Consider the following 22,720-nt stretch of genomic DNA (forward strand, 5'->3'; position numbering starts at 1 on the left):
AGGCAATGAATAAACACTGTCGATGGTGAGAATTACTGAGCCCCACTTGGTGTTCGGTGCTTAGCACTATGATCAGTGCTGGGAAGGATATTGAAATAACAACTGTACTTAGAAGGGGTTCCTAGATGCGAAGCACTACGTATGGTATACATTACCCAAATTACCTCTTATCTTTTAAAGATTTATTTACTTGTTTGTGAGAGAGACCGAGGGGGGGGGGGAGAGGAGGGGGGAGAGAGAATCCAAGGAGACTCCCTGCTGAGCACAATGACTGTAGTTAATGAATGCCGTATCACATATTTGAAAGTTGCTAAGATAGTAAATCTTAAAAGCTCTCATCACAAGAAAAATGAATTCTGTAATTCTGTATGGTGATGAACGCTAACTGAACCACAGTATATACAAATATCAAATTATTCTGTTGTACACCTGAGACTAATATAAAGTTGTATGCCAGTTGCGCCTCAGTAAAAAGAAAACATACACGTGAAGGTGATGTTGGGAATGGTGTGGTTGGTAACATACAAAAGATGAGAGGAAAAATGTTATCCATAAGTTGGAAAGTTCAGGGAATTATGGATTCTCAATGGGAGGACCTTCACTTCTTGAGCCTCTGATCAAATCCAGATTCAAGCACGACACACACACAGACTCTCCGGCTCTGACTCTTAGGGGCACAATGGGGGATCAGCTCTTGAGTCCCTGTGTTGATCTGTAAGTTTGGGAAGCAGAATGTTCGAGAAGAGGAAGCATGAGTGTTCCATATGTTATTTGACTTGCCAAAATTGTAAATCAAGACGTAGAGGTAAACCTACAGTGAAGATCTCCTGATTCCCCCCCCACTCCAAATATTAAAAACTATATTAAAGATTTTTTATTGTGATAGAATATGTGTTACATAAAATTTACCAGTTTAATTATTTTTAATTGCACAGTCTACTGCCATTAAGTACATTCAGTATTGTGCAGCTGTCAGCACCACCCAAATCCAGAACTTTTTCATCTTCCTAATAATAACTTGGTAGCCATTAAATAAATGATAATTCCCCATTCCTCACTCCTCCCAGCTCCTGGCAACCACCATTTTATTTTATTGTCTCTGTGAATTTGACTACTTTAGGTACTCTGTATCAGTGGTATCATACAATATTTGTGCTTTTGTTTCTGGCTTATTTCACTTTGCATATTGTTTTCTTTTTTTCTTTTTTTTTAGATTTTATTTATTTATTCATGAGAGAGAGAGAGAGAGAGAGAAGAGAGGAGAGAGGCAGAGACACAGGCAGAGGGAGAAGCAGGCCCCATGCAGGGAGCCTGATGTGGGACTCGATTCCCCGGGACTCCAGGATCACGCCCTGGGCCAAAGGCAGGTGCTAAACCGCTGAGCCACCCAGGGATCCCCTGCATATTGTTTTCAAGGTTTATCAATGTCAGAGTATGGTCAGTATTTCTTTTTAAGGCTGAATGGTATTCCATTATTTGTATATACCATATCTTATTTATTTATTTATCCATCAGTGGATATTGGGTTTCTTCCACCTTTTGGCTATTGTGAATAATGGCTGCCATGAATATCTGTCTGTAAATATCTGTTCAGGTCTTTGCTCTCAATTCTTTTTCTTCATTATAAGGTAATTCTGTTTAAATTTTTGAGTAGCTGCTTAAAAGTCTGAGATAGCAGTCTGTCTTTGTCCATGGCAGCAATGGACTGTACCATTACTACATATTTTTCTCAAGTCTGTCCAGAAGAATGGTGCTATATATACTATACTCTTGGCTGGTGACACTAGTGAGCGTGCCATATGCTGCCTTCCTGAGTCTGAGAAGCATGCAGTTGTCTCTTGATGCTACCGTAGTCTTTGTCTCTCTATCATAATTTCATGTCCTGGTGGACAGTTTTGATCCATGATGGATTGGAAGTGTTGAAAAGTACCGTAGACGAGTAGCACACTGCATGCTAAGTACATATTTTAACTTGCCTTGAGGTAAGTAAGCACGTTCAAAAAACAAATCAGGAAAACAGATCTGAAGGAAAACAGGAATTGAAGGAAGTCTGAGACACATGAAAAGCTTCATACACATTTCTGCAGTCTAGGGGAATGGCCAACAGCTGTGAAGCAGAGGTGGGTGGAGCCCAGGCCACTCAAGTCCTACCTCAGGGATCCTAGGAGAAGGACACCACAGAGAGATCAGGATAGTCTCCGGGGCATGTGTGGCTCTGCAGGTGCTTCCCAGCTTGGGGAAGGTAGCCTTTGGGTCTTGGTTTTCAACCTTTTCTCCATTATCACCCACCCATACCCAGTGAGCCTTTTTAGAATTTTTTTTTTTTCTATTTTTACCCCTTCCAATGAAATACCAATACCACAGATATACTGACTATCTGCTTATGTACCATATTATACCTTTGCTTTTATGTATGCAAAGTGTAAGGTATTTTTCACTCCCCAAAACAAATTGTCACCTTGTGTTGATACGGTTCCCACTGAGAAAGTATGCTTCATACCACACTGGTTGTAACTGTCTCCATCTCTCCACCTCCAAACAATCCCCAGTCAATCCCCCTGGCCCTCAACCCCCAATATTCCAAACCAAAATGGTAAGAACCTTTTGGTGAACTCCCACATGGTTCTTGCAGATTTCCTGTTTTATTCTTCTGGGAGAGGCTTAGGAGATAACGTGGATGATAACACTCTTGTCATGCAAGTGTTCTTTTTTAGCCCACTTGTCTCTGTGCTTGGAGACACTGCAAATGCTGTGGAAATGCAGAGCTCTCATTATGCATTTGCTTAGAGGATTTTCTTTTCTTTTCTTTTTTTTTTAAGTTTGTGAAATATATTTTCAATGTGTAATAAAATAATTTGTTATCTTAGCCACTCTCCTGGCAAGGCCCCATTATTAGTCCCATCATTATTCTTGTGTTGATCCGGAGGCTGAAGTGGAGAGAGGCTGAATTCAACAGCATGTGAAATACTTGTCACTGAAACAATGTGGGCAAGTCACACAGTTTGAACATCACTTTAGAGAAGGTCTGGCCTACACACGCTACAGCTAAAGATATCTGAACATGCTGTTTCCTTAGGGTGTTTATAAAAATACATTTTAATAGTGGAATATAATTCTCTGAGACAGAAGATACTATTCTTGTGTATATACTAGTATATATAAATGTGTGTGTATGTATATATGTGTACACACACAGTTTACACAACACACACACACACACACACACACACACTATATGTAGTAGTCCAAAAGGACATTTGAAAAACCTGGCTACTATTTGCATCATTTTTGCAAACTATCTTGGTTATCTATGGCTGTGTAACACATTATCCCACACTCTACTGTGTACAACAACACATATTTATTGTCTCGCATTTTCTGTGGATCTGGAGTCTGGCCATGGCGAGTTGGGTCCCCTGCTTCGGGGTCATACAAAGATAGAATCAAGGGGTTCACTGGGGCTGTGATATCCGTGGAAGGCTCTTATGGGGAAGACTCAGTTCTAAATGTGTTCATATGGTTCCTGATAGGATTTTAACAACTTCCCTTTGTTCCTTGCCATATGGGGTTCTCACAACATGGCAGCAAGCAAGAAAGGGCAGGAGACTGCCCTGCTCACAAGGCAGAAGCCATAGTTCTTGTTACCTGATCATAGGAGTGACATTCATTTCATTTTTTGTATTGTGTTCATTAGATGTAGCCCGCACTCAAGGGAAGGGGATTGAACAAGGCAGGCCTGGCTCACTAGGAGCAGCATCAGCGCTGCCTACGGTACTGACCTCAGCTGAATGGAATGCCAAGTCGCCAATTCTTTATGGTACATATTGGGAATTAATGATAATTAGAAGTTGGTAAGAGGGGACGCCTGGGTGGCTCAGCAGTTGAGTGTCTGCCTTTGGCTCAGGGTGTGATCCTGGGGTCCTGGGATGAGTCCCACATCGGACTCCGTGCATGGAGCCTGCTTCTCCCTCTGCCTGTGTCTCTGTCTCTCTCTGTGTGTCTCTCATGAATAAATAAATGAAATCTTAAAAAAAAAAAAGTTGGTAAGGGTTGCACCCTCACAACCTTACTGCCAGCTTATAAAAAAGTTCTGCAACACAAACACAAATTTTGTTAACCATTTGTTTCTAAGTAGGTACAAAATAGTTTACCTGTTTTATAAATCTGATTAAGTCTCTGTCCTTTTGGATGTTCTGACCATGAACTACATAAACAGCTAGCTCACAGAGAGCAGAGCTGACACTATTCCCAAGGAAGGATTCAACTGTTTTAAGGATAGCATCAGGCAGCCAAATCTTCTGATGCAGTGGGTGGTCAGAGTACCATCTAGGCATGAACTTCGGTGCCATCCCTAAAGTTGGTTGGGGCTTGGTGGTAGACTCTTAGACCTTCATTGTGCAAGGACAGGTATATCTCGAAATTGGAGCTGATCCCTGAACTTAGGTTCAAGTCTATTGAGAGTCCATCTCTCACATTCACTAGGATGTCGCTAATATTACCAGTGAAAAGTCACAATTTTAACATTCCTTATTCCAGTTAACAAAGCCCCTGCTGTTTTCAATCATAAAGGTAACTGAAGTTTCTGGGGAGTGAATTTTCTGATTAAAATGCTCATAGCCCAACCCGAAAGGTGCTTTGGGACAACCTACTGTCCCTGGTGTATGATGTGAACTAACACATGTACCATAATATTATAGTGTATGTGTGCTGCAGTATTTTGAAGCAAATTATAGATATCCTGGGGATCCCTGGGTGGCTCAGCGGTTTTGCGCTGCCTTCGGCCCAGGGCGTGATCCTGGAGACCCGGGATTGTGTCCCGCATTGGGCTCCCTGCATGGAGCCTGCTTCTCCCTCTGCCTGTGTCTCTGCCCCTCTCTCTCTCTCTCTCTCTCTCTCTCTGTGTGTGTGTGTGTGTGTGTCTCTCATGAATGGATAAGTAAAATCTTTAAAAAAAATTATAGATATCCTGATGATCATGAACCAGACATCAGTTCCTGAACCTAGTATATTCTGCCTTTAGAAAGATTATGTTGTGCCCAAGATTGCAAATCCGAGAAACCACCAAGGAGCCGACACCGATGCAAGTACATGAGGGTTTATTTACAAGCTCGAGCTTGGGTCCAAGTATACTGCACACAGCAGAGCAGGGACTGGGACCCTGAGGCTAAGAGGCGTAGCAGCTTTATAGGGGCCAGTGGCTAATGAGATTGTAACACACATAGAAAGTTGCACAGTCATGTCGGTCCACATGCAGGTGGCCAATTGAATCACAATTTACCCTATAGTGATCATTTGAACTAGCCTATCACTCTGGTCAGAATTGGGCAAAAGGCAGGGTTACATTGTTATAAGGGTGTGCTCAGCGGCTAGACTAGGGTGGGGGAGTGCCTTAAGCAATAAGCAGGTCATGTGAGGGTTATACATGAGATGGCGGGTGTAGCACAAAATGGAGTTAGTCCTGCTCTGCTTGTCCAGGGGTAGGGGATTTTTGTTAAATTTCCTGGGTCCCATAATTATTCAGTACGAAACGTGTTTAACATAAGGATTAAATGTGAAGCTTTAGAGAAGTGCTCTTTGGTTCATGATCTGGTTTTTTTTATTTCCTAGATGTCACGTATCACGTCCTGGACCCTCATTTTTCTCATCTCTAAAATGGAGTGATAGTGGCCATACTTCATACGGTTATTTTAAAGATTAAATGAGGGCACGTATATGAAATATAGCTGGCACATAGAGAAACTTCAAGAATTACTAGTCTAATGGAAGTTCTCTGATAAGATCATTTTTATAATATGCCCTCTTAGGTACTTACCTGAACAAAAATTTCAGATTGTAGCAGTTTATGGTGCTTTAAATATGACTTGTTATGTTTTTTTTAAAGATCTGTCATTTTATTACTCAGTGTATCCACATTTAACATTTTAATTTAGTTCCTTCTGTGTGTCTTTGTGTATGTTGGCATATGTACGCATGTACCTTTGGTAGTTTTTGAAAGACAAAGTTGGGATTATTCTGTTTATTTAGCCCATCTTTTTCATTTATGGACATATCATTAACATTTGCCTTGAAGACATGAGTTTTGATGCCTTCATAATTCTTTTGGCATAATTGCTTATTGTTGGTTTCTATTTTTTTTTCACCATTATAGATAATGTTGTGGTAATTCCATGAGTATAAATACTTGTGTGTATTTCTCATCACTTCCTCAGTTAAAGAGTGTGCACATTTTTAAAACCTTTGATGCAAATGGCTAAATTTCCTTACAAAAGAATTTTTACTAATTTGTAGCTTTCACTGCAGGCCGACCGGATATTTCTGGTTTTCTTGCTGTGTGACTTGAATGAAGGACCTAACCTCTTAGAACTTACATTTGTCATTAGGAAAGCAGCGTTCGTTATTCTACCCCCATAGGATTATTGTGAAGAGGAAATGAAATTGTTAGCTCTCTAGTCTGCTGATTCTTCCTCTGAAGACACTGAAAGTTAATGCTTCTGTCATTAACTAGCTGTTTGACTTCAGTCCTCCCCCAAGCTAATGTGTTACCTCGGACTGGTTGTCTGAGCTGCTCAGTTCCTCATCTGTGAAATGAATGTCTAGTAGACACCCATGTATGGTAGTCACAACCCTAAAATAGAGTGGACATTTCAAAACCCAATAATTCTGAGATGGAGACAGCAGATAAAACTGTCATTCAAAATTCTAAATAAAAGTCACAAGTATGACATAGGCACATCAGTATAATATTCTGCTGACTGTATGTTGGAGACTTGTATTTCCTTCTTGGTTATGTGAATCTTTTCAAGATTTTTTCCATTACTTGAACCATTTGAAAGAATTGATGAACTATGTTCTGTCCTTGGTTCCAGAGAGTTTATTTCCTACCTCTCAATTTACTTCTGTTGATAATACTTTTTAATCCTACTCTTGAGTACTCAGATAGGTTAATTTACACCGTATTTATTCATTAGATACTGTGAGGATATTACCAGGAATTCTGATTTTTAACAACTTCTTTCAAAATGATAATAGTAGTTAAATGATAATAGTAACTGCCCTCTTCTTACATATCTATCCCCTCCCCATCAGCTCAGCTTGTCTTGCTATTTCTAGAGTTTTAGTCCTGAGCAATGTAGCCTTTGTAGTGAAAACCACTCAGTGAAAATGAGTATTCTGTGAGTGAGAACAGTCTTTGGTCCTTTCCCTGAGGTTAAGTCAATGCCTTTACCTCAACCATGAGATTTAGGAATCCAGAATCCCTTGATGGCTCATTGGAATTCAACAGGGTTGTGATAGACTGCTCAGTGGTAAAACTTTGGGGAATCCCTGAAATGGGCCAGCTGCAACTGTGGGGCATTGCCTTCTGTAAAACTAGATGAACCTGAGAAGTTAGGCTTTAGCTGAAATGGCAGAAGGTGGTTTCTTTTCTTTTCTTTTTTTTAATAGAGATTTTATTTATTTATTCACGAGAAACACAGAGAAAGAGAGGCAGAGACACAGGCAGAGGGAGAAGCAGGCTCCATGCAGGGAGCCTGACGTGGGACTCAATCCTGGGTCTCCAGGATCACGCCCTGGGCTGAAGGCGGCGCTAAACCACTGAGCCACCTGGGCTGCCCCAGAAGGTGGTTTCTTGACCCCGAGATGCGTCACTGGTGTTATTTGCGTAGTGATCAGGAATCATGTCTCCGCACATCATCTAAAGCAGGGGCCAAGATTCAGGAAACCTGGGTGGTGACCCTGCTTTGGCTGCTCTCAGTGGCCACATTGCTTGGACTGACTGCTCTGAACTTCAGTATCATTTTTTATAAATTGGGGATTGGACTAGACTAGGAGGGTTGTTTTCAATTCTGACATGTTGTGGGGTTTTTTTGGAGCTGTCCCTCCTTTCCCTCAGTGTGTAAATACCAAGACTTAATTTTTATTTTTTTCTGATAGTCTTTAAGCCAGCATAAAAATTCAGGAGTTTAAGCTAAATGGGGGTCTAGCAACATCAGAGATGATTCATATAATAGGTAGATGGTCAAGGGTTGAGGTGGTAGCCGTAAAATATTTTAAAATAATAGACATGCTTTCAAAAAACACTAGTTAGCAAGGGAGTGGATGGTAAACATGTGGTAGGGGTGTTGCAATTTCATTTTATAGTCCTGTTCAGGCGAACTAAATAAACTGTGTATTACAAAGATTTATAGGTGTTGTAGAGGTCTTTGAGGTATTGGTGACTGATAATAGATAGGTTGGCTTATTTTTAATCCATGCCTTCTGAAAACTCAGACTGTTCTGGAAATTTGGAGAAAATCAGATACTATATTAATATTAACTATAATCTATTGAGTGTTTACCTTGAGCCAAGCACTGCACTATTTTATGAGCAGTGAGTTCTCCTCGTGACTCCGCGTGAGAGAGTTCTCCCAGTGACTCTCCACCTCCCTCCCCGGTTTACAGATGAGGGAGTGGAGGCACAGAGGTTTACTTGCCCAGGGTCATCAGCTGCAGGTGGCAGACCTAGAATTCCAGGTGTTGACTTCAGAGCCCATCCTCTTAACTGAGGTACTCTTTGACTCCCTGACTTGCAGGACAGAATCATTTCCCCCTAAAAGCTTGGGTGAGGTGACAGGACAGCAGGGGGTATGACCTTGAAGTCAGATGACCTTGAAGTCAATACTTGTCAGAACATGGAGAAAATGTCGTTGTCTCCCTAACACTGTGATGCTTGCTTTCCTGATGCTCCTTTACTCTCACACCGACCCAGGAATCTTTGGGGATTTGGGAGCCATGTTCTCCCCACTGTTCTCGATAGAATTTCCGACCAAACCTATTGCTTTTCTGAGCTCGCATTCCCACTCAGTTGCGCTAAATTCAAAAACAAAGACAATGAGAAAAATAGGTATTTGTGGCCACCATAAATCTTCACATACCTCATAAAAACCTAAGGCAGACACAGAATTGAAAACTGAAACAGCTCTGGCCAGGTGGCATTGAAATACTGGGAAAATTGGAGCTGTGTCTGCAGATTGTGTGGATTAAGTGCATTTGAGGCACAAATCTTTTGTGGATCTAATCTATTATAGGACTGGACTTGAATTCAGCAGGGTTCTTTGTGCTAAATTAAGATTTTTAGTTTGACCAACAAGGCCAGGAAAATGTCATTGAGGCTTCTCAGATCAAGAATTAATACAGAATTCTGGGTCGAGCAACTTGAATTGCAAAGGTAATTTAATTCCTTAAAGGTACATCCAATAGTTAAACTCGGTTGTGAGCTTAAGCCCTGCAGCATACTAATTAAATGCTCTCTGAGTTCTCTGAGGTGTCCAACTGTTTCCCTTGATCATTCTTCCTCCTCTGTCAGTGGGGATTTCTTTTTCTGTCTCCCCACTCTGTGGGAGAATTTCATCTCTTGCTGAATGACGGTGGTGCCCACCCTTTGTGGGACTTGTGGTACCAGGCAAAGCCCCAGCAGGAGAAGGGGAGAAGGCTGGAGTATCTGCCTGGTAAGGAAGAAAGAAGCCTGTGGCTTGTGAACCCAGGTTTGTTAGGATGATATTTCTTTGTCACCTTCCATTTCTTTGGAATCCTACTTGCTGCCTGGGATATGACCCCTTTCTCCCTCCCTTTCTTCTTCCCTTCCTTGAGAGAGAAGGGGGAGGGAGAGGCAGAATGGGAACGAGAGAGAGAGAGAGAGAGAGAGAGAGAGAGAGAGAGAGAGAGAGAATATGAATCATAAGCAGGCTCCAGGCTCAGTGCCGAGCCCAACAGGAGGGTTGATCTCACTACCCTGAGAGGCAAAATCAAGACTCAGGCGCTTAACCTACTGAGTCACCCAGGTACCTCTTGACCCATTGTTTGTTGTCTAGCTTTCTTCCTTAGATTCTAGCTAAACTATTTTTCTCTGAATTTGCTTAGTAAAGGAAAATGGTGGGTTTTTGAGAGTTAATTTATTCCTTTCAAATTGGCACCAGTTTAAGAAGAATTTAAAGGCTATTAATTAAAATTGTTCTCAATCAGTGGTCTCTGGTGGGGATGTAGCTTTGTTACTTTATAAGATACTAAACTTTTTTTAAAGCTTACTAGTTTTTCTATTCCCTTTTCTTCTTGATATGTTCTAGTATTTCATAATTTAAAAAATGGCTGCACTCCTCCCCAAAAGACACTTTCAATCTGTAATCAAACAAAAAAATATTAAGGTTTTATTTAAAATGTTTTTGAATACGTGCTGCCTGCACATAAATGTTTTAAATTATATATTTTCAGCAGAGCCATATATGTTCTTTTGCCCTAGCTCTCTTTGAAAACTAGCAGAATGCCCCGTGCTGATCAGCTATGTGACCTTGAGTAAGCCACTTAATTTTCTGAGTTTCATTTTCCTTGTCTGTAAAGTGAGGATAATACTGGAACCTACTACATTAGGTTACTTGTAAGAGGTAAATGAGTTACATTCATGAAATGCTCAGGATAGGACTTGGCACACTGCAAATAATTAGTTATTATTTAAAAAGAAAAGTGCAAGGAAGTTATAAGCAAAAGTTAGTTTTCCTATTAAGGCTGCAGATGTTTAGTGGTTATGATAAGTCTGGCTTTGGAGTCACTGGAACCTGAATTTAATTTTCAGGGCCCATTCTCATAGGGTGTGTACAGATCGAGCCTCTGGGTGAAATGCCAATGTTAGTACCTACCTTCGGAGCAGGAGAATAAAAGGGAATAGTATAAAGAAGTGCTTAAAATATCTTGGCACATGTTAAATACTCTAGAAATGATAACTCTCTTGCCACTCACTATAGCTCAAATTGGCATGTTCTTTTCAGTCTTTTATATGCAGATTTAAAAAAGTCATAATTACAGTATAAGTACAATTTCATGTCTTGCTCTTTTCAAGAAATATTATAGCACAAATGCCTACCACAGCAACTATAGAAACCGCTAAGCCAACATTTTAATGACTACATATATTTCATTAAGTTGTTCTATAATAATTGATTTCCCTGTTTCTTGAGGATTGAGCACTGAAGTTATATCCAGGTGTCCCATTGGAATCGAGACCAAGTGAAACATCTTTATATGTAGACTCTTTTATATTTTGTATCATTACCTTAGAAACGATTCCCTGAGGATGTCTGGGTGGCTCAGTGGTTGACGCCTTCAGCTCAGGTCGTGATCCTGGAGTCCTGGGATCAAGTCCCGCATCAGGCTCCCTAAAGGGAGCCTGCTTCTCCCTCTGCCTGTGTCTCTGCCTCTCTCTCTCTGTCTCTCATGAATAAATAAATAAAATCTAAAGAACCACCCCCCCAAAACAAAAAACAATTCCCTGAAGTGACTGTTGCCATGATTCTGTGTGTTCCTGAGTGAACAGAAGGCATCAGTGTGGGTTCACCGCTTTAGCTTTAGTACCTAGCACATAGCCAGCGCTCAGCAAATATCTACTGAATTAGTGAACAGATGTGCATATTGTTGTATGATTTTCTGAATCTGCTAGAACTTTGTGTCTATCCTTTTTTTTTTTTTTTTAAGATTTTTATCTTATTTATTAGAGCAAGCACAATCTGGCAGGGAGTGGCTGGGAGAGAGAGAGGGAGAAGCAGAGACGTGGGACTCAATCCTACAACCCTGGGATCATGACCTGAGCCGGAGGCAGATGCTTAACTGACTGAGCCACCCAGGTGTTCCTGTTTCTGTCCTATTTTATTTTTTAAAATAGCCTTAAAAGCAGCCAAACTTTTTAGCCTCTGGGGTAATAGGAAAGGTAGTAATAGGTCATCTTTATTGAGCACTTTCTGTGCCCCAGGCATCATACTCAGGACCTTATGTGCCTTACACCTCCTTCAATTTGCTGAACACTGCTCTGTAGTAAGTACTGTTATGACCATTTTTATAGATGAGGAGACAGAAGGGTAAGTCAACTGGCCCAAAATCCCACAAGTGGTGAGCAGTAAACCCATATTCCCATGAGGCAGTCAGACCCTTAGTCTCTGTACTTGATGAACTAGACTCCATATCCCTCCTAATTCACTCTCGAGCAGCTCGCCCCTTTCCACTTGAGCCAGTCTAACAAATGATTTCCCAGGGAACCTGAATTTCTTGGCCAAATTCCAAACAGTGTGAATCAGGTGTGCCTGAGCCTAGAGGGTTTTGCTTCAGTCTCAGAATGAGAGAGCCAGCATCGTTTACAAGTGATTATTACTTAAAAGGAGTCCCACCTTTGCAGTTCACCAAGTGAGGGATGTATGAATGTATTTTTTTTATAAACCTTAGCTTTTTTTATCCAAGGGAAGAATTTTATTACAGTGTTAAACATTCAAGGCAGCTGGTAGATTTAGAACATCGCCCATGTGGGAGTTATTAATTCATGAAGGAATATCTGGGACCAAACAATAGAAAGGATAAGATCCTAGGGATTAACCAATAATGCTTCCATTTAGTTAGCAATTGAAATAGAGCAATTTTTGAAGAGTATCAACTGTGTTATTACAACCATTTCTTCACTCTTTCTCTTTATCAGTCTATTATTTGATAATAATGGGGGATAATGGGGATAATGGCTGGGGATTTTCAAGAATATTTGCATCTGTGAGCACTACGTGGTATTTTTTCTCCCCTTTGCAGATAATTGACTCTTCAAAACAGCAGGTAGTTTATCTTTAGAATGTTATTTGCATCTAGTGATTTTATGATGTAGTTCTTTTTTGTAGCTTTTGTTCTGAGTGTTCGTGTTAATTTGTCACATTAAATGCTTGAAATTTTTTAAAAGGCTTCACTTTGTTATACTTGGTGTGGACTTCATGGTTCTGTCATCACACTGGTGATGTGAAGGATGGGGAGTGAGGGTGAGCCCTCATCTTTCTGTAACTAATGTTTGTTACAGCCCCTCGACTCAAAGCTGTGACCTTATGTCTCATTCATCCTCGCCAGGTTGTATCCCCAAGAAATGATGAAAAGCTTTTTGTGGGAAGTAACTGCCTCACTAGTTGGCATTCGGTAAAACCAAGGAATTCCAATTGGCAGATACCGTGTCGAACTAGAAATGTTTCCTGTGCACACGCCTGTCCTCCAGCTGCTTCCTAGTTCACGAGAGGGCGTCAACAGAAGATGAAGGGCATTTGGAGGTGTGGTGAGGTGCTTTTATCCTTTGGGCAGTTTCAGGAATTGCATGTGATCTTGTCTCCCCTAAATAGATAAAATGGAAATTACCCAGCTGTAGCTGGAAATAACTTTGGGATGGCAGGAAGGACTGTGCCTAAGGCAACATGTCACTTGGTGATTTGAGAAGAGAACCCTGCAACTCTCCCTTTTTAAGGTGGGAGTGTATTGTGAGCTCAGTCATGAAAACCTGGGTATGAATCTGGATTCTACCCTTATGTAGCCAGGTGCCGTTGGTCAAGTTTCTGAGCCTCTCTGAGTCTCATTTTCTTCTTGTCACTGAAGTACATTGAATGTGAGGATTAAATGAGACCAGGCCTATAATGTGCTTGGCATAGCCTAGTAGGGCAGTAGCCTGCCTTCCTTCCTTCCTTCCTTCCTTCCTTCCTTCCTTCCTTCCTTCCTTCCTTCCTTCCTATTTAAATCCACTTAATTAAAATGTCGTCTATTATTGGTTTCAGAGGCAGAGGTTATTGATTCATCAGTCTTATATAACACCCAGTGCTCAGGGTGCCTGGGTGGCTCAGTGGTTGAGCATCTGCCTTCAGCTCAGGGCGTGATCCAGGGGTCCCAGGATCGAGTCCCACATCGAACTCCTTGCGGGGAGCCTGCATCCCCTCTGTGTCTCTGTGTCTCTCATGAATAAATAAATAAAATCTTTAAAAAAAAACAAACACCCAGTGCTCATCATATCACATGCCCTCCTTAATGCCCAACACCCAGTTACCCCATCCCTCTACTCTGCCCTGTCTAGCGACCCTCGGCTTATTTCCTGTGGTTAGGAATCTCTTATGGTTTGTCTCCCTCTCTGATTTCATCTTGTTTTACTTTTTCCTCTCTCCTCCTATGATCCTGTTTTGTTTCTTATATTCTACATATGAGTGAAATCATAATAGTCTTTCTCTGATTGAGTTATTTCACTTAGCATAATACTCTCTAGTTCCATCCACATCATTGCAAATGGTAAGATTTCTTTTTTGATGGCTGAGTAATATTTCATTGTGTATGTATATATATGTATACACATACATACCATATCATCTTTATCCGTTCATCTGTCGATGGACATCTAGGCTCTTTACACAGTTTGGGCCATTGTCTTTCTATATACAGTTCTTTCCTGTGACTTGGATTCTAGTTCTTTTCCTTTTGCTGAAGATTCTTTGACCTGGAGAAGGCTGGTTTACCATGCTGGACCCAGTGTCATCGAACAGAAATTTTGGTAACTCTTAGAAGAGTGAAGATGAAGTAGAATGTGCTTGGTGAGGTCTGATCCAGGCATGAGGTGAGCCCTCGCTGACATTTCCTCTGGGTCACTGACAATCCACTGGACTGGGGGTACCTGGTTGTGGGAGTCCCATGGTGAGGGGCTCCTAGTCACAATTGGGTCCACAAAGAAATCAGTAGCTGCTTTTCAAAAGGCCCCAGGGTGAATGGGCGGGAATGCCTGACAAAAGTGTCATGTGTCTATAGCTTTATATGTTGCCTCAGTGACTTTTCCCAGCAGTCCTGCAAGGGAGCATGTGTGCTTTCTTCCTCCTACACATTGTACAGGCCCAGAAACAAACTCATTGAGGAAAACACTCATTGTGGCAAGAGTTGGAGAAAATCAGGTTTAAATTCCTGGATGGTCACGTACTCTCTCTGTGACCTGAGCAAGTTACTTTTCTCCCTGAGGCCCGGTTTCCTTACCTGGAAATGGGGAGAGTGAACTTGTCTTACCTTGGGGGACTGTTGAGAGGATTAATTGAGGTCATGTAGCTCAAGCCCATTATCCTCAGTGTTGGTGAGATTTGATGTAATGGGTTTTTGACTAAAATATGGCTTTGGAAAATTATATTTTCTTGAGAGGACACATGAGATTTGAAGACGTGTAGGCTGGCGTCACATGTAAGGAAAATTGTTGATGTGGATATGGGTGAAGAGAAGGGGAGAGATCAAAGATAAAAGAATTTTTTGGGCATAGTAGATTCATTGATTCTGTTGGAGACAACAAGTATGCTGGCAATCATTTTATCTTTCAGAACAGGGAAGAAACAAGGCGAAATTATGACTGAGCTTAAATTTGATAAAAATGCCAATAAAAGGAATTGATAGGAACTTTGTTGTGTTTTAGTTTGTTAAGAGGAAGAGTTGGTGCTGGACTCTGTAGTGTGCCAGGCACTTAGGCAGTGTTGCCTTAGTGTTGGGAAGACTGTCTTATAATGAGTGACAGATGGAGTAGAGGTAGAAAGCCTCCCATCAATGGAGATTTTTTTCTTTTTTTAAGATTTTATTTATTTATTCATGAGAGACACAGGGAGGCACAGACATAGGCAGAGGGAGAAGCAGGCTTCCTACAAGCTTCCTGATGTGGGATTCGATCCCAGGACACCGGATCAGGACCTGAGCTAAAGGCAGAATCTCATCCACTGAGCCACCCAGGTGTCCCTCAATGGAGGTTTCTAAGCAGGTTACAGAAGATCATTTGTCAGAAATGTCATGGATGGCACTAGGTAGGAGGCTGGTCTCTTGAACAGTTAGTAGTGAAAAAGCCATAATCTACATGAAGTCTAAGGGAGTAAAAATAAAATTACATATAGGTCATTTAAAAAAAAAAAACCTGAAAATGAAAATAGACCTAATGGGGTTTCATTGGAATGTTGGGGAAGGAACTTCATAAAATAGGAAAACACCAATGCCTAAGTGCCTTTTAGTTACTAGAATATTCATGCCAGGTCAGAATTTATTTGAGAACTGGCAGTATGGAGATGATTTGGTAATCTTTCATCCTGATACTTGATCCTGGGACACCTCTCTTAAGTCAGAGGGCCCCCTTCCCTTCACTTCTTTGTAGAGTTTCTCTCTCGACTAGACATTATAATGTCCTTTCCCGTTTTTAGATTTTATCATTTGGGAATGTATTCTTTTCCATTACTAATTGTGAGATTAAATATTCTCTTTAAGGAGAGAAGGAGTTTTGTAAAGGGAAACACGGACATCTGAATTATTATATCAGTTAATGTTCTCCAGTTATACCTAAAGATTTTGGGTTACTTATCAAAATAAAAATGAATCTTATTCAAGAGTTCATTAGGTACTATGGGAAAATTACATTGAAGTCATACATTCTATCAGATATTCCTACTTGAAAAACATTGTGTTTAAAATAATTTGTAGAGGTGATTAAATATTGATTCCAATATTAAAAATCATGCCATTTAATTTGGGAGTACGGGCTTTTTGAACATAGTAAATAGGGAAGGAAAGAACAAGCTCCTGCTGTGTACCCAACATTATAAAAGATATTTTCTTTTTTCTTTTTCTTTTTTTAAGACATTTTCACATATGTAGTCTCATTTATGCCTTCAGCCCCCCCACCCCCCATGCTGAAACATCATGAATCCTGGACTCCCAATCCTGATTGTTTTGGGTCAAATCACAACTCTTTCCTTTATTGTGGATTTTGGTCTGGATGCTTAATTTTTCTGAACCTTAGATCTCCTCTAAAAAAAAAAGAGAGAGAGAAAGACAGAGAGAGAGAGAGAGAATAATCCCCTAAAGCAGATAGAATAAGCTAATTGCAAGTAGGGCACTAAGCACAGTGCTTGGCATGCAGTATGTGCCAATAATTTTGATTATTATTGTGTGGTGTTATCTCAGTTTTATGGATGAGGAAGTCCTAAATGTAAAAGAATTAACCTACATTAGATTAAAAGATGCTTTATTGGGCAAAAGATATCTTCCTGGAGAAGCTTTGAGGAGTATTTCTCTTACCTTTTGATGAGAAAACTGGATGCAGATTCCTCCCTTTTTCCCCACAGATAAAGTGCACTGGCCACATGTTTCTCCCATCTCCTGGAATTTTTTTCCTATCGGGGAGAGGGGATGGCTGACAGTCCAAAATGTTTTAAAAAGCATGATAATTTTTTTTAGTGATGAATGCTATAAAGACAGTAGGACAAGCTGTGTGATCCAGGCTGTCTAGGGCAGTCAGGAATCCTTGAGGAGGTGCTGGGTGAGTTGACATTTCAGTATTGCAAGGAGGTAGCCAGTTGGATGTTCCTGCTGGAGGGAACAGTGAATGAAAGGGGAAGGGAACTGAGCATGTTGCATGAATGGAGAGCAGGCCTGTGTATCTGCAGGACACTGAGCTGCGTAGGAAAGCCCTGGAGCCATAATGATGAGTGTGCATTTATACTAAGAGCAATGGGACACCCTAGGAGGGTTGAAGCAGGGAGAGACATACTCTTATCTTTCCTTTTATTCATACTGTTAGGATTCTACACAGAGTAAATGAAAAGATTTGAAGAAAGTTTTATGTAAACCAACTGAATGAAAAAAAAATTAGAAAAAGAAGTGAGGTATAAACTTGATGGAAATGTTTTTATCAAAGGGTGAGTGGTTTCATAATGTGAACTTCAGCATTTGACATTATTGTACTTTCTAAACTCTTGACTAATCCAGATTCTTCGGGACCCATTTTAAGTCCAGCCTTTGCTGGCAAATTCTTTTCACATCATTCTTTCCCACTTTTTTTTTTTTAAACTTTCATTCTTTATTCTTTCCTTGTTTTGTTCTTTCATCTCCCGTGGCAGCCCTTGTTATCTTGGCCTTTTCCATTGCACTTTGAAGAATACTAACTACTGGACAGAAAGCTGCGGTAATGCTAAAATTCAGACTCATCAGCCTGGCATTCGAAAGTGATCAGTTTATCAGTCTTGTAATCCATCAACATCAAGTACCTTTTGTGTGCCAGATTCTGCACCCATTTTATCATTGTGATAATTAGGTGAACAGTTCTTGTTTAGTTAAGAGCACCCCATAGACTCGTCTTTTGAGAACTGCTTTAGAACTTTGCCATTTTTATAAAGTCTAATATCTCTCTCTTTGGGACCTCCTCGGTGAATCAGGGCTTCTTAAGAAGGCATCGGTTGGAGAACAAAATAAATATACTGTCTGGATCTTGCCACCTTTAGTTCCAATTTGTTTCAGTTCCACTTCAAACAAGCTTTTCTGTTTCCCAAAATAATCAGCTATTTCTCAGAGACTCAGGGTGGGGGCTAGGTGAAGTGTTTTTGAATCCTTGAGACTCTGGGACATCTTTGTGGGGATATGCTTGGCCAGCAGTGTTGGTATTAGGGAAATGAGACTGTGAGAGGGCTCACTTATCTGTACATTGGCAAATAGAGAAAGATAGCCTTGTAATAGAAAAAAAATCTCAGAGGGGAAAGGAATAATAAAATCAAGCTGGTTTATGGTTTGTCAGCCCAAAAAGCTTTTAAGCCATATCTATAAAGGTGGATTCACTTAATGTTTGCTCTGCATTTCAGGCATCATTGTGTGATAAGTGGTGTAAATTTAGCCTCTTTAAGCCTGATCTCCTAGGGGTTGAGTTTTAAGCATTGGAACTTTATTTGAAAGGACTCTATCGATTGGGCTTTTACTTGGTACCTCCATACTAAAGAGAGGTACTAAATAATGGTTTGGCCTCCCTGTTAGGTTTTTTTTTTTCTCCTAAATTCACTTTATAGGTTGCTCTCTCTCCTCTCTGTCTCTCTGTCTCTCTCTCTCTCTCTCTGCCCCCATTCCCCACCTTCTATTTCTAACTGTTCTCCTTAAAAAGACTAAAGTGGTATGAGAGGGGGGAAAAAGGGAAAGAAAAATCAACTCTCACATTGTGAACATAATTGATTCAATAAATAACGTCTTTCAATTCCCAAGGCAAACCTCAAAGTCTTCACTTATGTCAATTAGTGTTCAGCTGGGTAAGTGGTGGCATTCTTAATTTAGACAGATGGGGAGAGTTTGGCAGTGCTCACTTCCTAAGGAGGGAGTGTGCTTTCCTGGTTATAAAGACATACCACCGGATTTAGGGGCCCACTCTGCAAAAAGAAGGTTGCATTGGAATTAATGCAGCCGTTTTTATTCTTCCTGAAAATAGAAGGAAGGTGTTTGATTGTTGTTCAGGGTTTTGTTGAAACAAACAAATGGAAACAAGGGGCATGAAAATGATCGACTGGATTGTGAGCTCCATGAGGGCACAGGCTTTGTCTTGTTTGTTCACCATTTAATCTCCAGTGCATACAGGAGGTGCGTAATATTTGTTGAGTGGATCTCTTGATGATGGAATGAGAGCAGAAATGAGCATAGTCAGACCTTAGATTAAGAATTAGGTTAAATTTCATTGCATTGGTTGTTTCATCCCCACCTGCCTCCTTACCTAATTCTTTGCAAGGCAGGTAGCTCGAAGTAGGAGTACAGTATGTACTGTATCTTCCAAAATCATGAGGGAGGACTATTCCATGCAGTCTCAGACTGGTAGAGCTAGAGGGGATCTTGGAGGTGGTGTCAGGCTGCCATTTACAAATTCTAGTAAATGAACCAGTTGTGCTTCAGAACCACATGAGGTATATTATAAATCTACAGGTTACAGACCCCAGCCCCAGAAATTCTGATGGTGTGGGTCTCAGTAAGGCTTGGGAATCCCCTTTGTGCTCCCATGGGATCCCCTCCCAGTTAAGCATGCAGCTGCCCTATCCCTTTGGCCTTGCTGTTCCCTGAGCTCTCCAGGCTCAGTTATTCCTTGGTAAAAAGGAACTCAACTTAAGTAACCCCACAGTGGGAGTGGCCGTGCTGTGACCAGAAGCTGGGTCTCTCCTGACTCTGACAGCAGTGCTCCTGGGCTTAGTGTTTGCTGCTTATTTCACCCCTGCTCTGCGCTTCTCAGCCTTCTGTCGGGATCCTTTAATTGATACTCCTTCTAGCAGGACAGTGGCAGTGTTGGTGGCGATGGCTCGCCACAATCTGAAGCAGCATCTGAAACCTCAAGGAAATGTCACGTTTTGTTCGGTGTCCTTTGGCACCGAGTATATTTTAAGGTCTTTCCTAGAGGCTCACCCCCTTGCTGTGGCACAGAATAAACCCCTTATAGGAAGCCCTGGTCTTTCTCTTGTAGCTCCTTCATTGTTTTCCAGACCTGCCAGATCATAGGAATCACCTGGGTGCTTGGGTGCAGAACCCTGGGGCCTGCTTGAGTCCTATTAAGTCAATGTCTTCCTGTGAGGGGTCTAGGGACCTGTGTTTTAAGTTCCCTTAGATCATTACTGTTCCCTGTAAACTGCTCTCTAGTCTCTGCAGACAGTGTCTCCCATTCCCCCTAGATCCAACTCTGATTTCCTTAAAACTCCAGTTCATAATTACATCATCATCCTCTTCCCATGTGGAGGCTTATCCTCTGGTCTGCAGAACTTGTTCTTGAAGGAGGCAAAGAGGGCATATCTGCTTCCCTCTAACCTCCAGGCAGATTTTGGCAAGGTGGGTGTGTGGGCAGGGGGAATGTGCAGTCGTGAGTGAGCCTGCAGCAGGGTCAGGGGGGCCCTCTGATGCCAGAATAGAATGGCTCTCTGTTCTCTCAACAGATGCAGGATTTTGGTAAAATTGCTTAAACCTCTTGGAGTTACTGTTTCCTCCCCCTCATGTAGAATGGGAGTAAGAATAGTACTTGTTCAGGGGCTTGTATCTATTCCTAGGCTGGCTCTTGGGACACAGACTCAGAGACAGAGGTCCCTGCCAACTCCTCTCTCGTGAGGGAGTGGGGGAAACAGGGTCAGGCAGGAGGGGACTGAACTGTAGTAATGTTGCTGTGCAGGTCTCAGTCGATCCCAGGGGGATGCCTAGACATGGGGTGCCCTTCACAGTTGTCTGGAGTTGAGGGAAGGGGACTGGGCTTTTAGATTCTTATATCCATGGGCTCTTGGATGTGGGCCACCCCTGGAGAGGGGACATGACCTCAGGTAAGGCAGCCCCTTTTGGCTGAGGGTGGCTGTGTGCTATCGGCAGTGTATAGTGCTGGCCAGCGGGGAAGGGGCGCCCAGCTGCTGGAGGGCTCTCCGTGGTACACTCTGCACCCACTGCCCAGGACCATGTTCAAGAAAATGTAAGCAACCAGTGTGATGCATTTGTTAAGTGCTCAATAAATGCTAATTATCACCATTATTATTCTAGCCCTGGCGATGCCACTTAGCAGGTGGGCTACTTGCAAGAAGTGACTTAATTTCTCTTGGACTGTTTTCTTATGTTTAAAATGGAGATTCTAAACACTCCTGTGCTCACTTCCCTTGACAAATTCTGAGCACATGTAGAAAAAAATGTGAAATTGGTGAGAAAATTACTATAAAATGTAAGGTAGGACCACGAGCTTACTTTCCTGAAATGAGTATAGGGCCATGACTTGGATTCCTTGAAGGGAAAGCGTCATGATAATGGAAAAGTGCTTGTCCAGGAAATATGGCATTTTGACTTTTCTTTCTTCTCTCTCTAGGGAATTAGAATAATGGAGATGCTGCTGAAGGAACAGTGTGGTGCCCCCTTAGCCGAATAAAGAATCATCAGTGAGTACCAAAAACAAAATCAGAATTATTTACTCCAGCCATGTTTTCATGCTTTTAAGCTCTGTGTCACGCATCAGCCTCCCTGGGCTATTCATGCTGTACATCTCCCGGTTACGGACAGAGGATACTGTCTCACAGGTCTTTTGTTTTCTGTTCAGTACCTTCATTTACTTAGTTCTTTGATTTTCAGAGCAGTTTGCTACCACGTGCTGGGTTGCAACTGCATCCAAATTATTTAAACTGCTCAGCACAATCCAGCATGATTGTGACCCTCCAGGTGTCACACATTGGTAGACCATGGTTCAGGATTAACTGAAGCTGAGTTTTATTGTTCTGGGAACAATGAAAGGAGGGGTTTATAAACTGTATTTGAAGCAGGAAGAGAAACAAGAATGGAGCATGCTTTGACCAGTGAAATAAATATATTTTATTAGTTGTATATACTTCCACTGGTTGGGAGTGGCTGCCTGAGATGCTACTGAGAAGAATTCTGACATTTTGCACATAGTATTGGGCTCTGGGTAAAGGTGCCCAGAGTGATTAGCAAAGTTTGCTGTATGCAGAGGATGGTAGAAAGACCGCTCTCATGCTGGGGCACATTGCACCTCTAGTTGAGGACAAATGCTATAGGGTTCACAGATAGCAGGGGGTTTTTAGAATTACTTAATTTTTTCCCTTAAGTTTTCATTGTCTACATGAAGAAGAAGGGTCCCCATAGTGGAGAGGACAGAACAAAGTTATTTAAGAGCGAACCAAAGCTTAATAAACAAGTGTAATGGATTTGCACCTTATCAGATTTTTGGACTTGGATTTTTAGCATGTGAGAGAAGAGAAGGTAAGACCTTTGAGTAAGGCAAACATTTTTTGTCTTGGGTAAATTCACCATTACTTAAAATTTCCTTACATTGGCTTAGAACTATAGTACACAGGGTATTGTATTACCAACCTTGGACTCTCTTTGTGATATACAATAAAGTTTGAGAACAATTAACCAAAGGAGAAGCAAAATGAACATTTATCTACAAGTTCTTTGGCACTGAACACGTTAGCCAGGCCTGTGAATAGATTTATTCATAACCGGGGAGGCTAAGATAATTTCATTTAGCACCAGCACGGCACATGGCAGGTGCTCAAAAATGTTGAAATGGAATCTAAATATGGTGTGTTTGTTCCTACATCCACTCTGTTCTTTGAAAAAAATTTTTGAGGCATTTTTGTGAGGT

At 41.4% G+C, this 22,720-nt stretch overlaps 1 protein-coding gene across 6 annotated transcripts in view; it reads left to right on the forward strand.

Annotated features, from left to right (window-relative positions):
- Window positions 1–22,720, forward strand: part of PRELID2 (PRELI domain containing 2) — a 67,720-nt gene that overhangs the window by 37,990 nt on the left and 7,010 nt on the right. For all 6 annotated transcript variants that reach the window (XM_055332749.1, XM_055332750.1, XM_055332751.1 and 3 more), the window contains one exon: window positions 21,428–21,497. In XM_055332749.1, coding sequence (XP_055188724.1) covers window positions 21,428–21,487 — 60 coding nt within the window. In that variant the 3' untranslated portion in view covers window positions 21,488–21,497. The remainder of the gene's footprint in view (window positions 1–21,427; window positions 21,498–22,720) is intronic.

This window comes from Nyctereutes procyonoides, unplaced genomic scaffold, assembly GCF_905146905.1.
Source record: "Nyctereutes procyonoides isolate TBG_1078 unplaced genomic scaffold, NYPRO_anot_genome, whole genome shotgun sequence".
In the NCBI taxonomy this organism is placed as follows: Eukaryota; Metazoa; Chordata; class Mammalia; order Carnivora; family Canidae; genus Nyctereutes; species Nyctereutes procyonoides.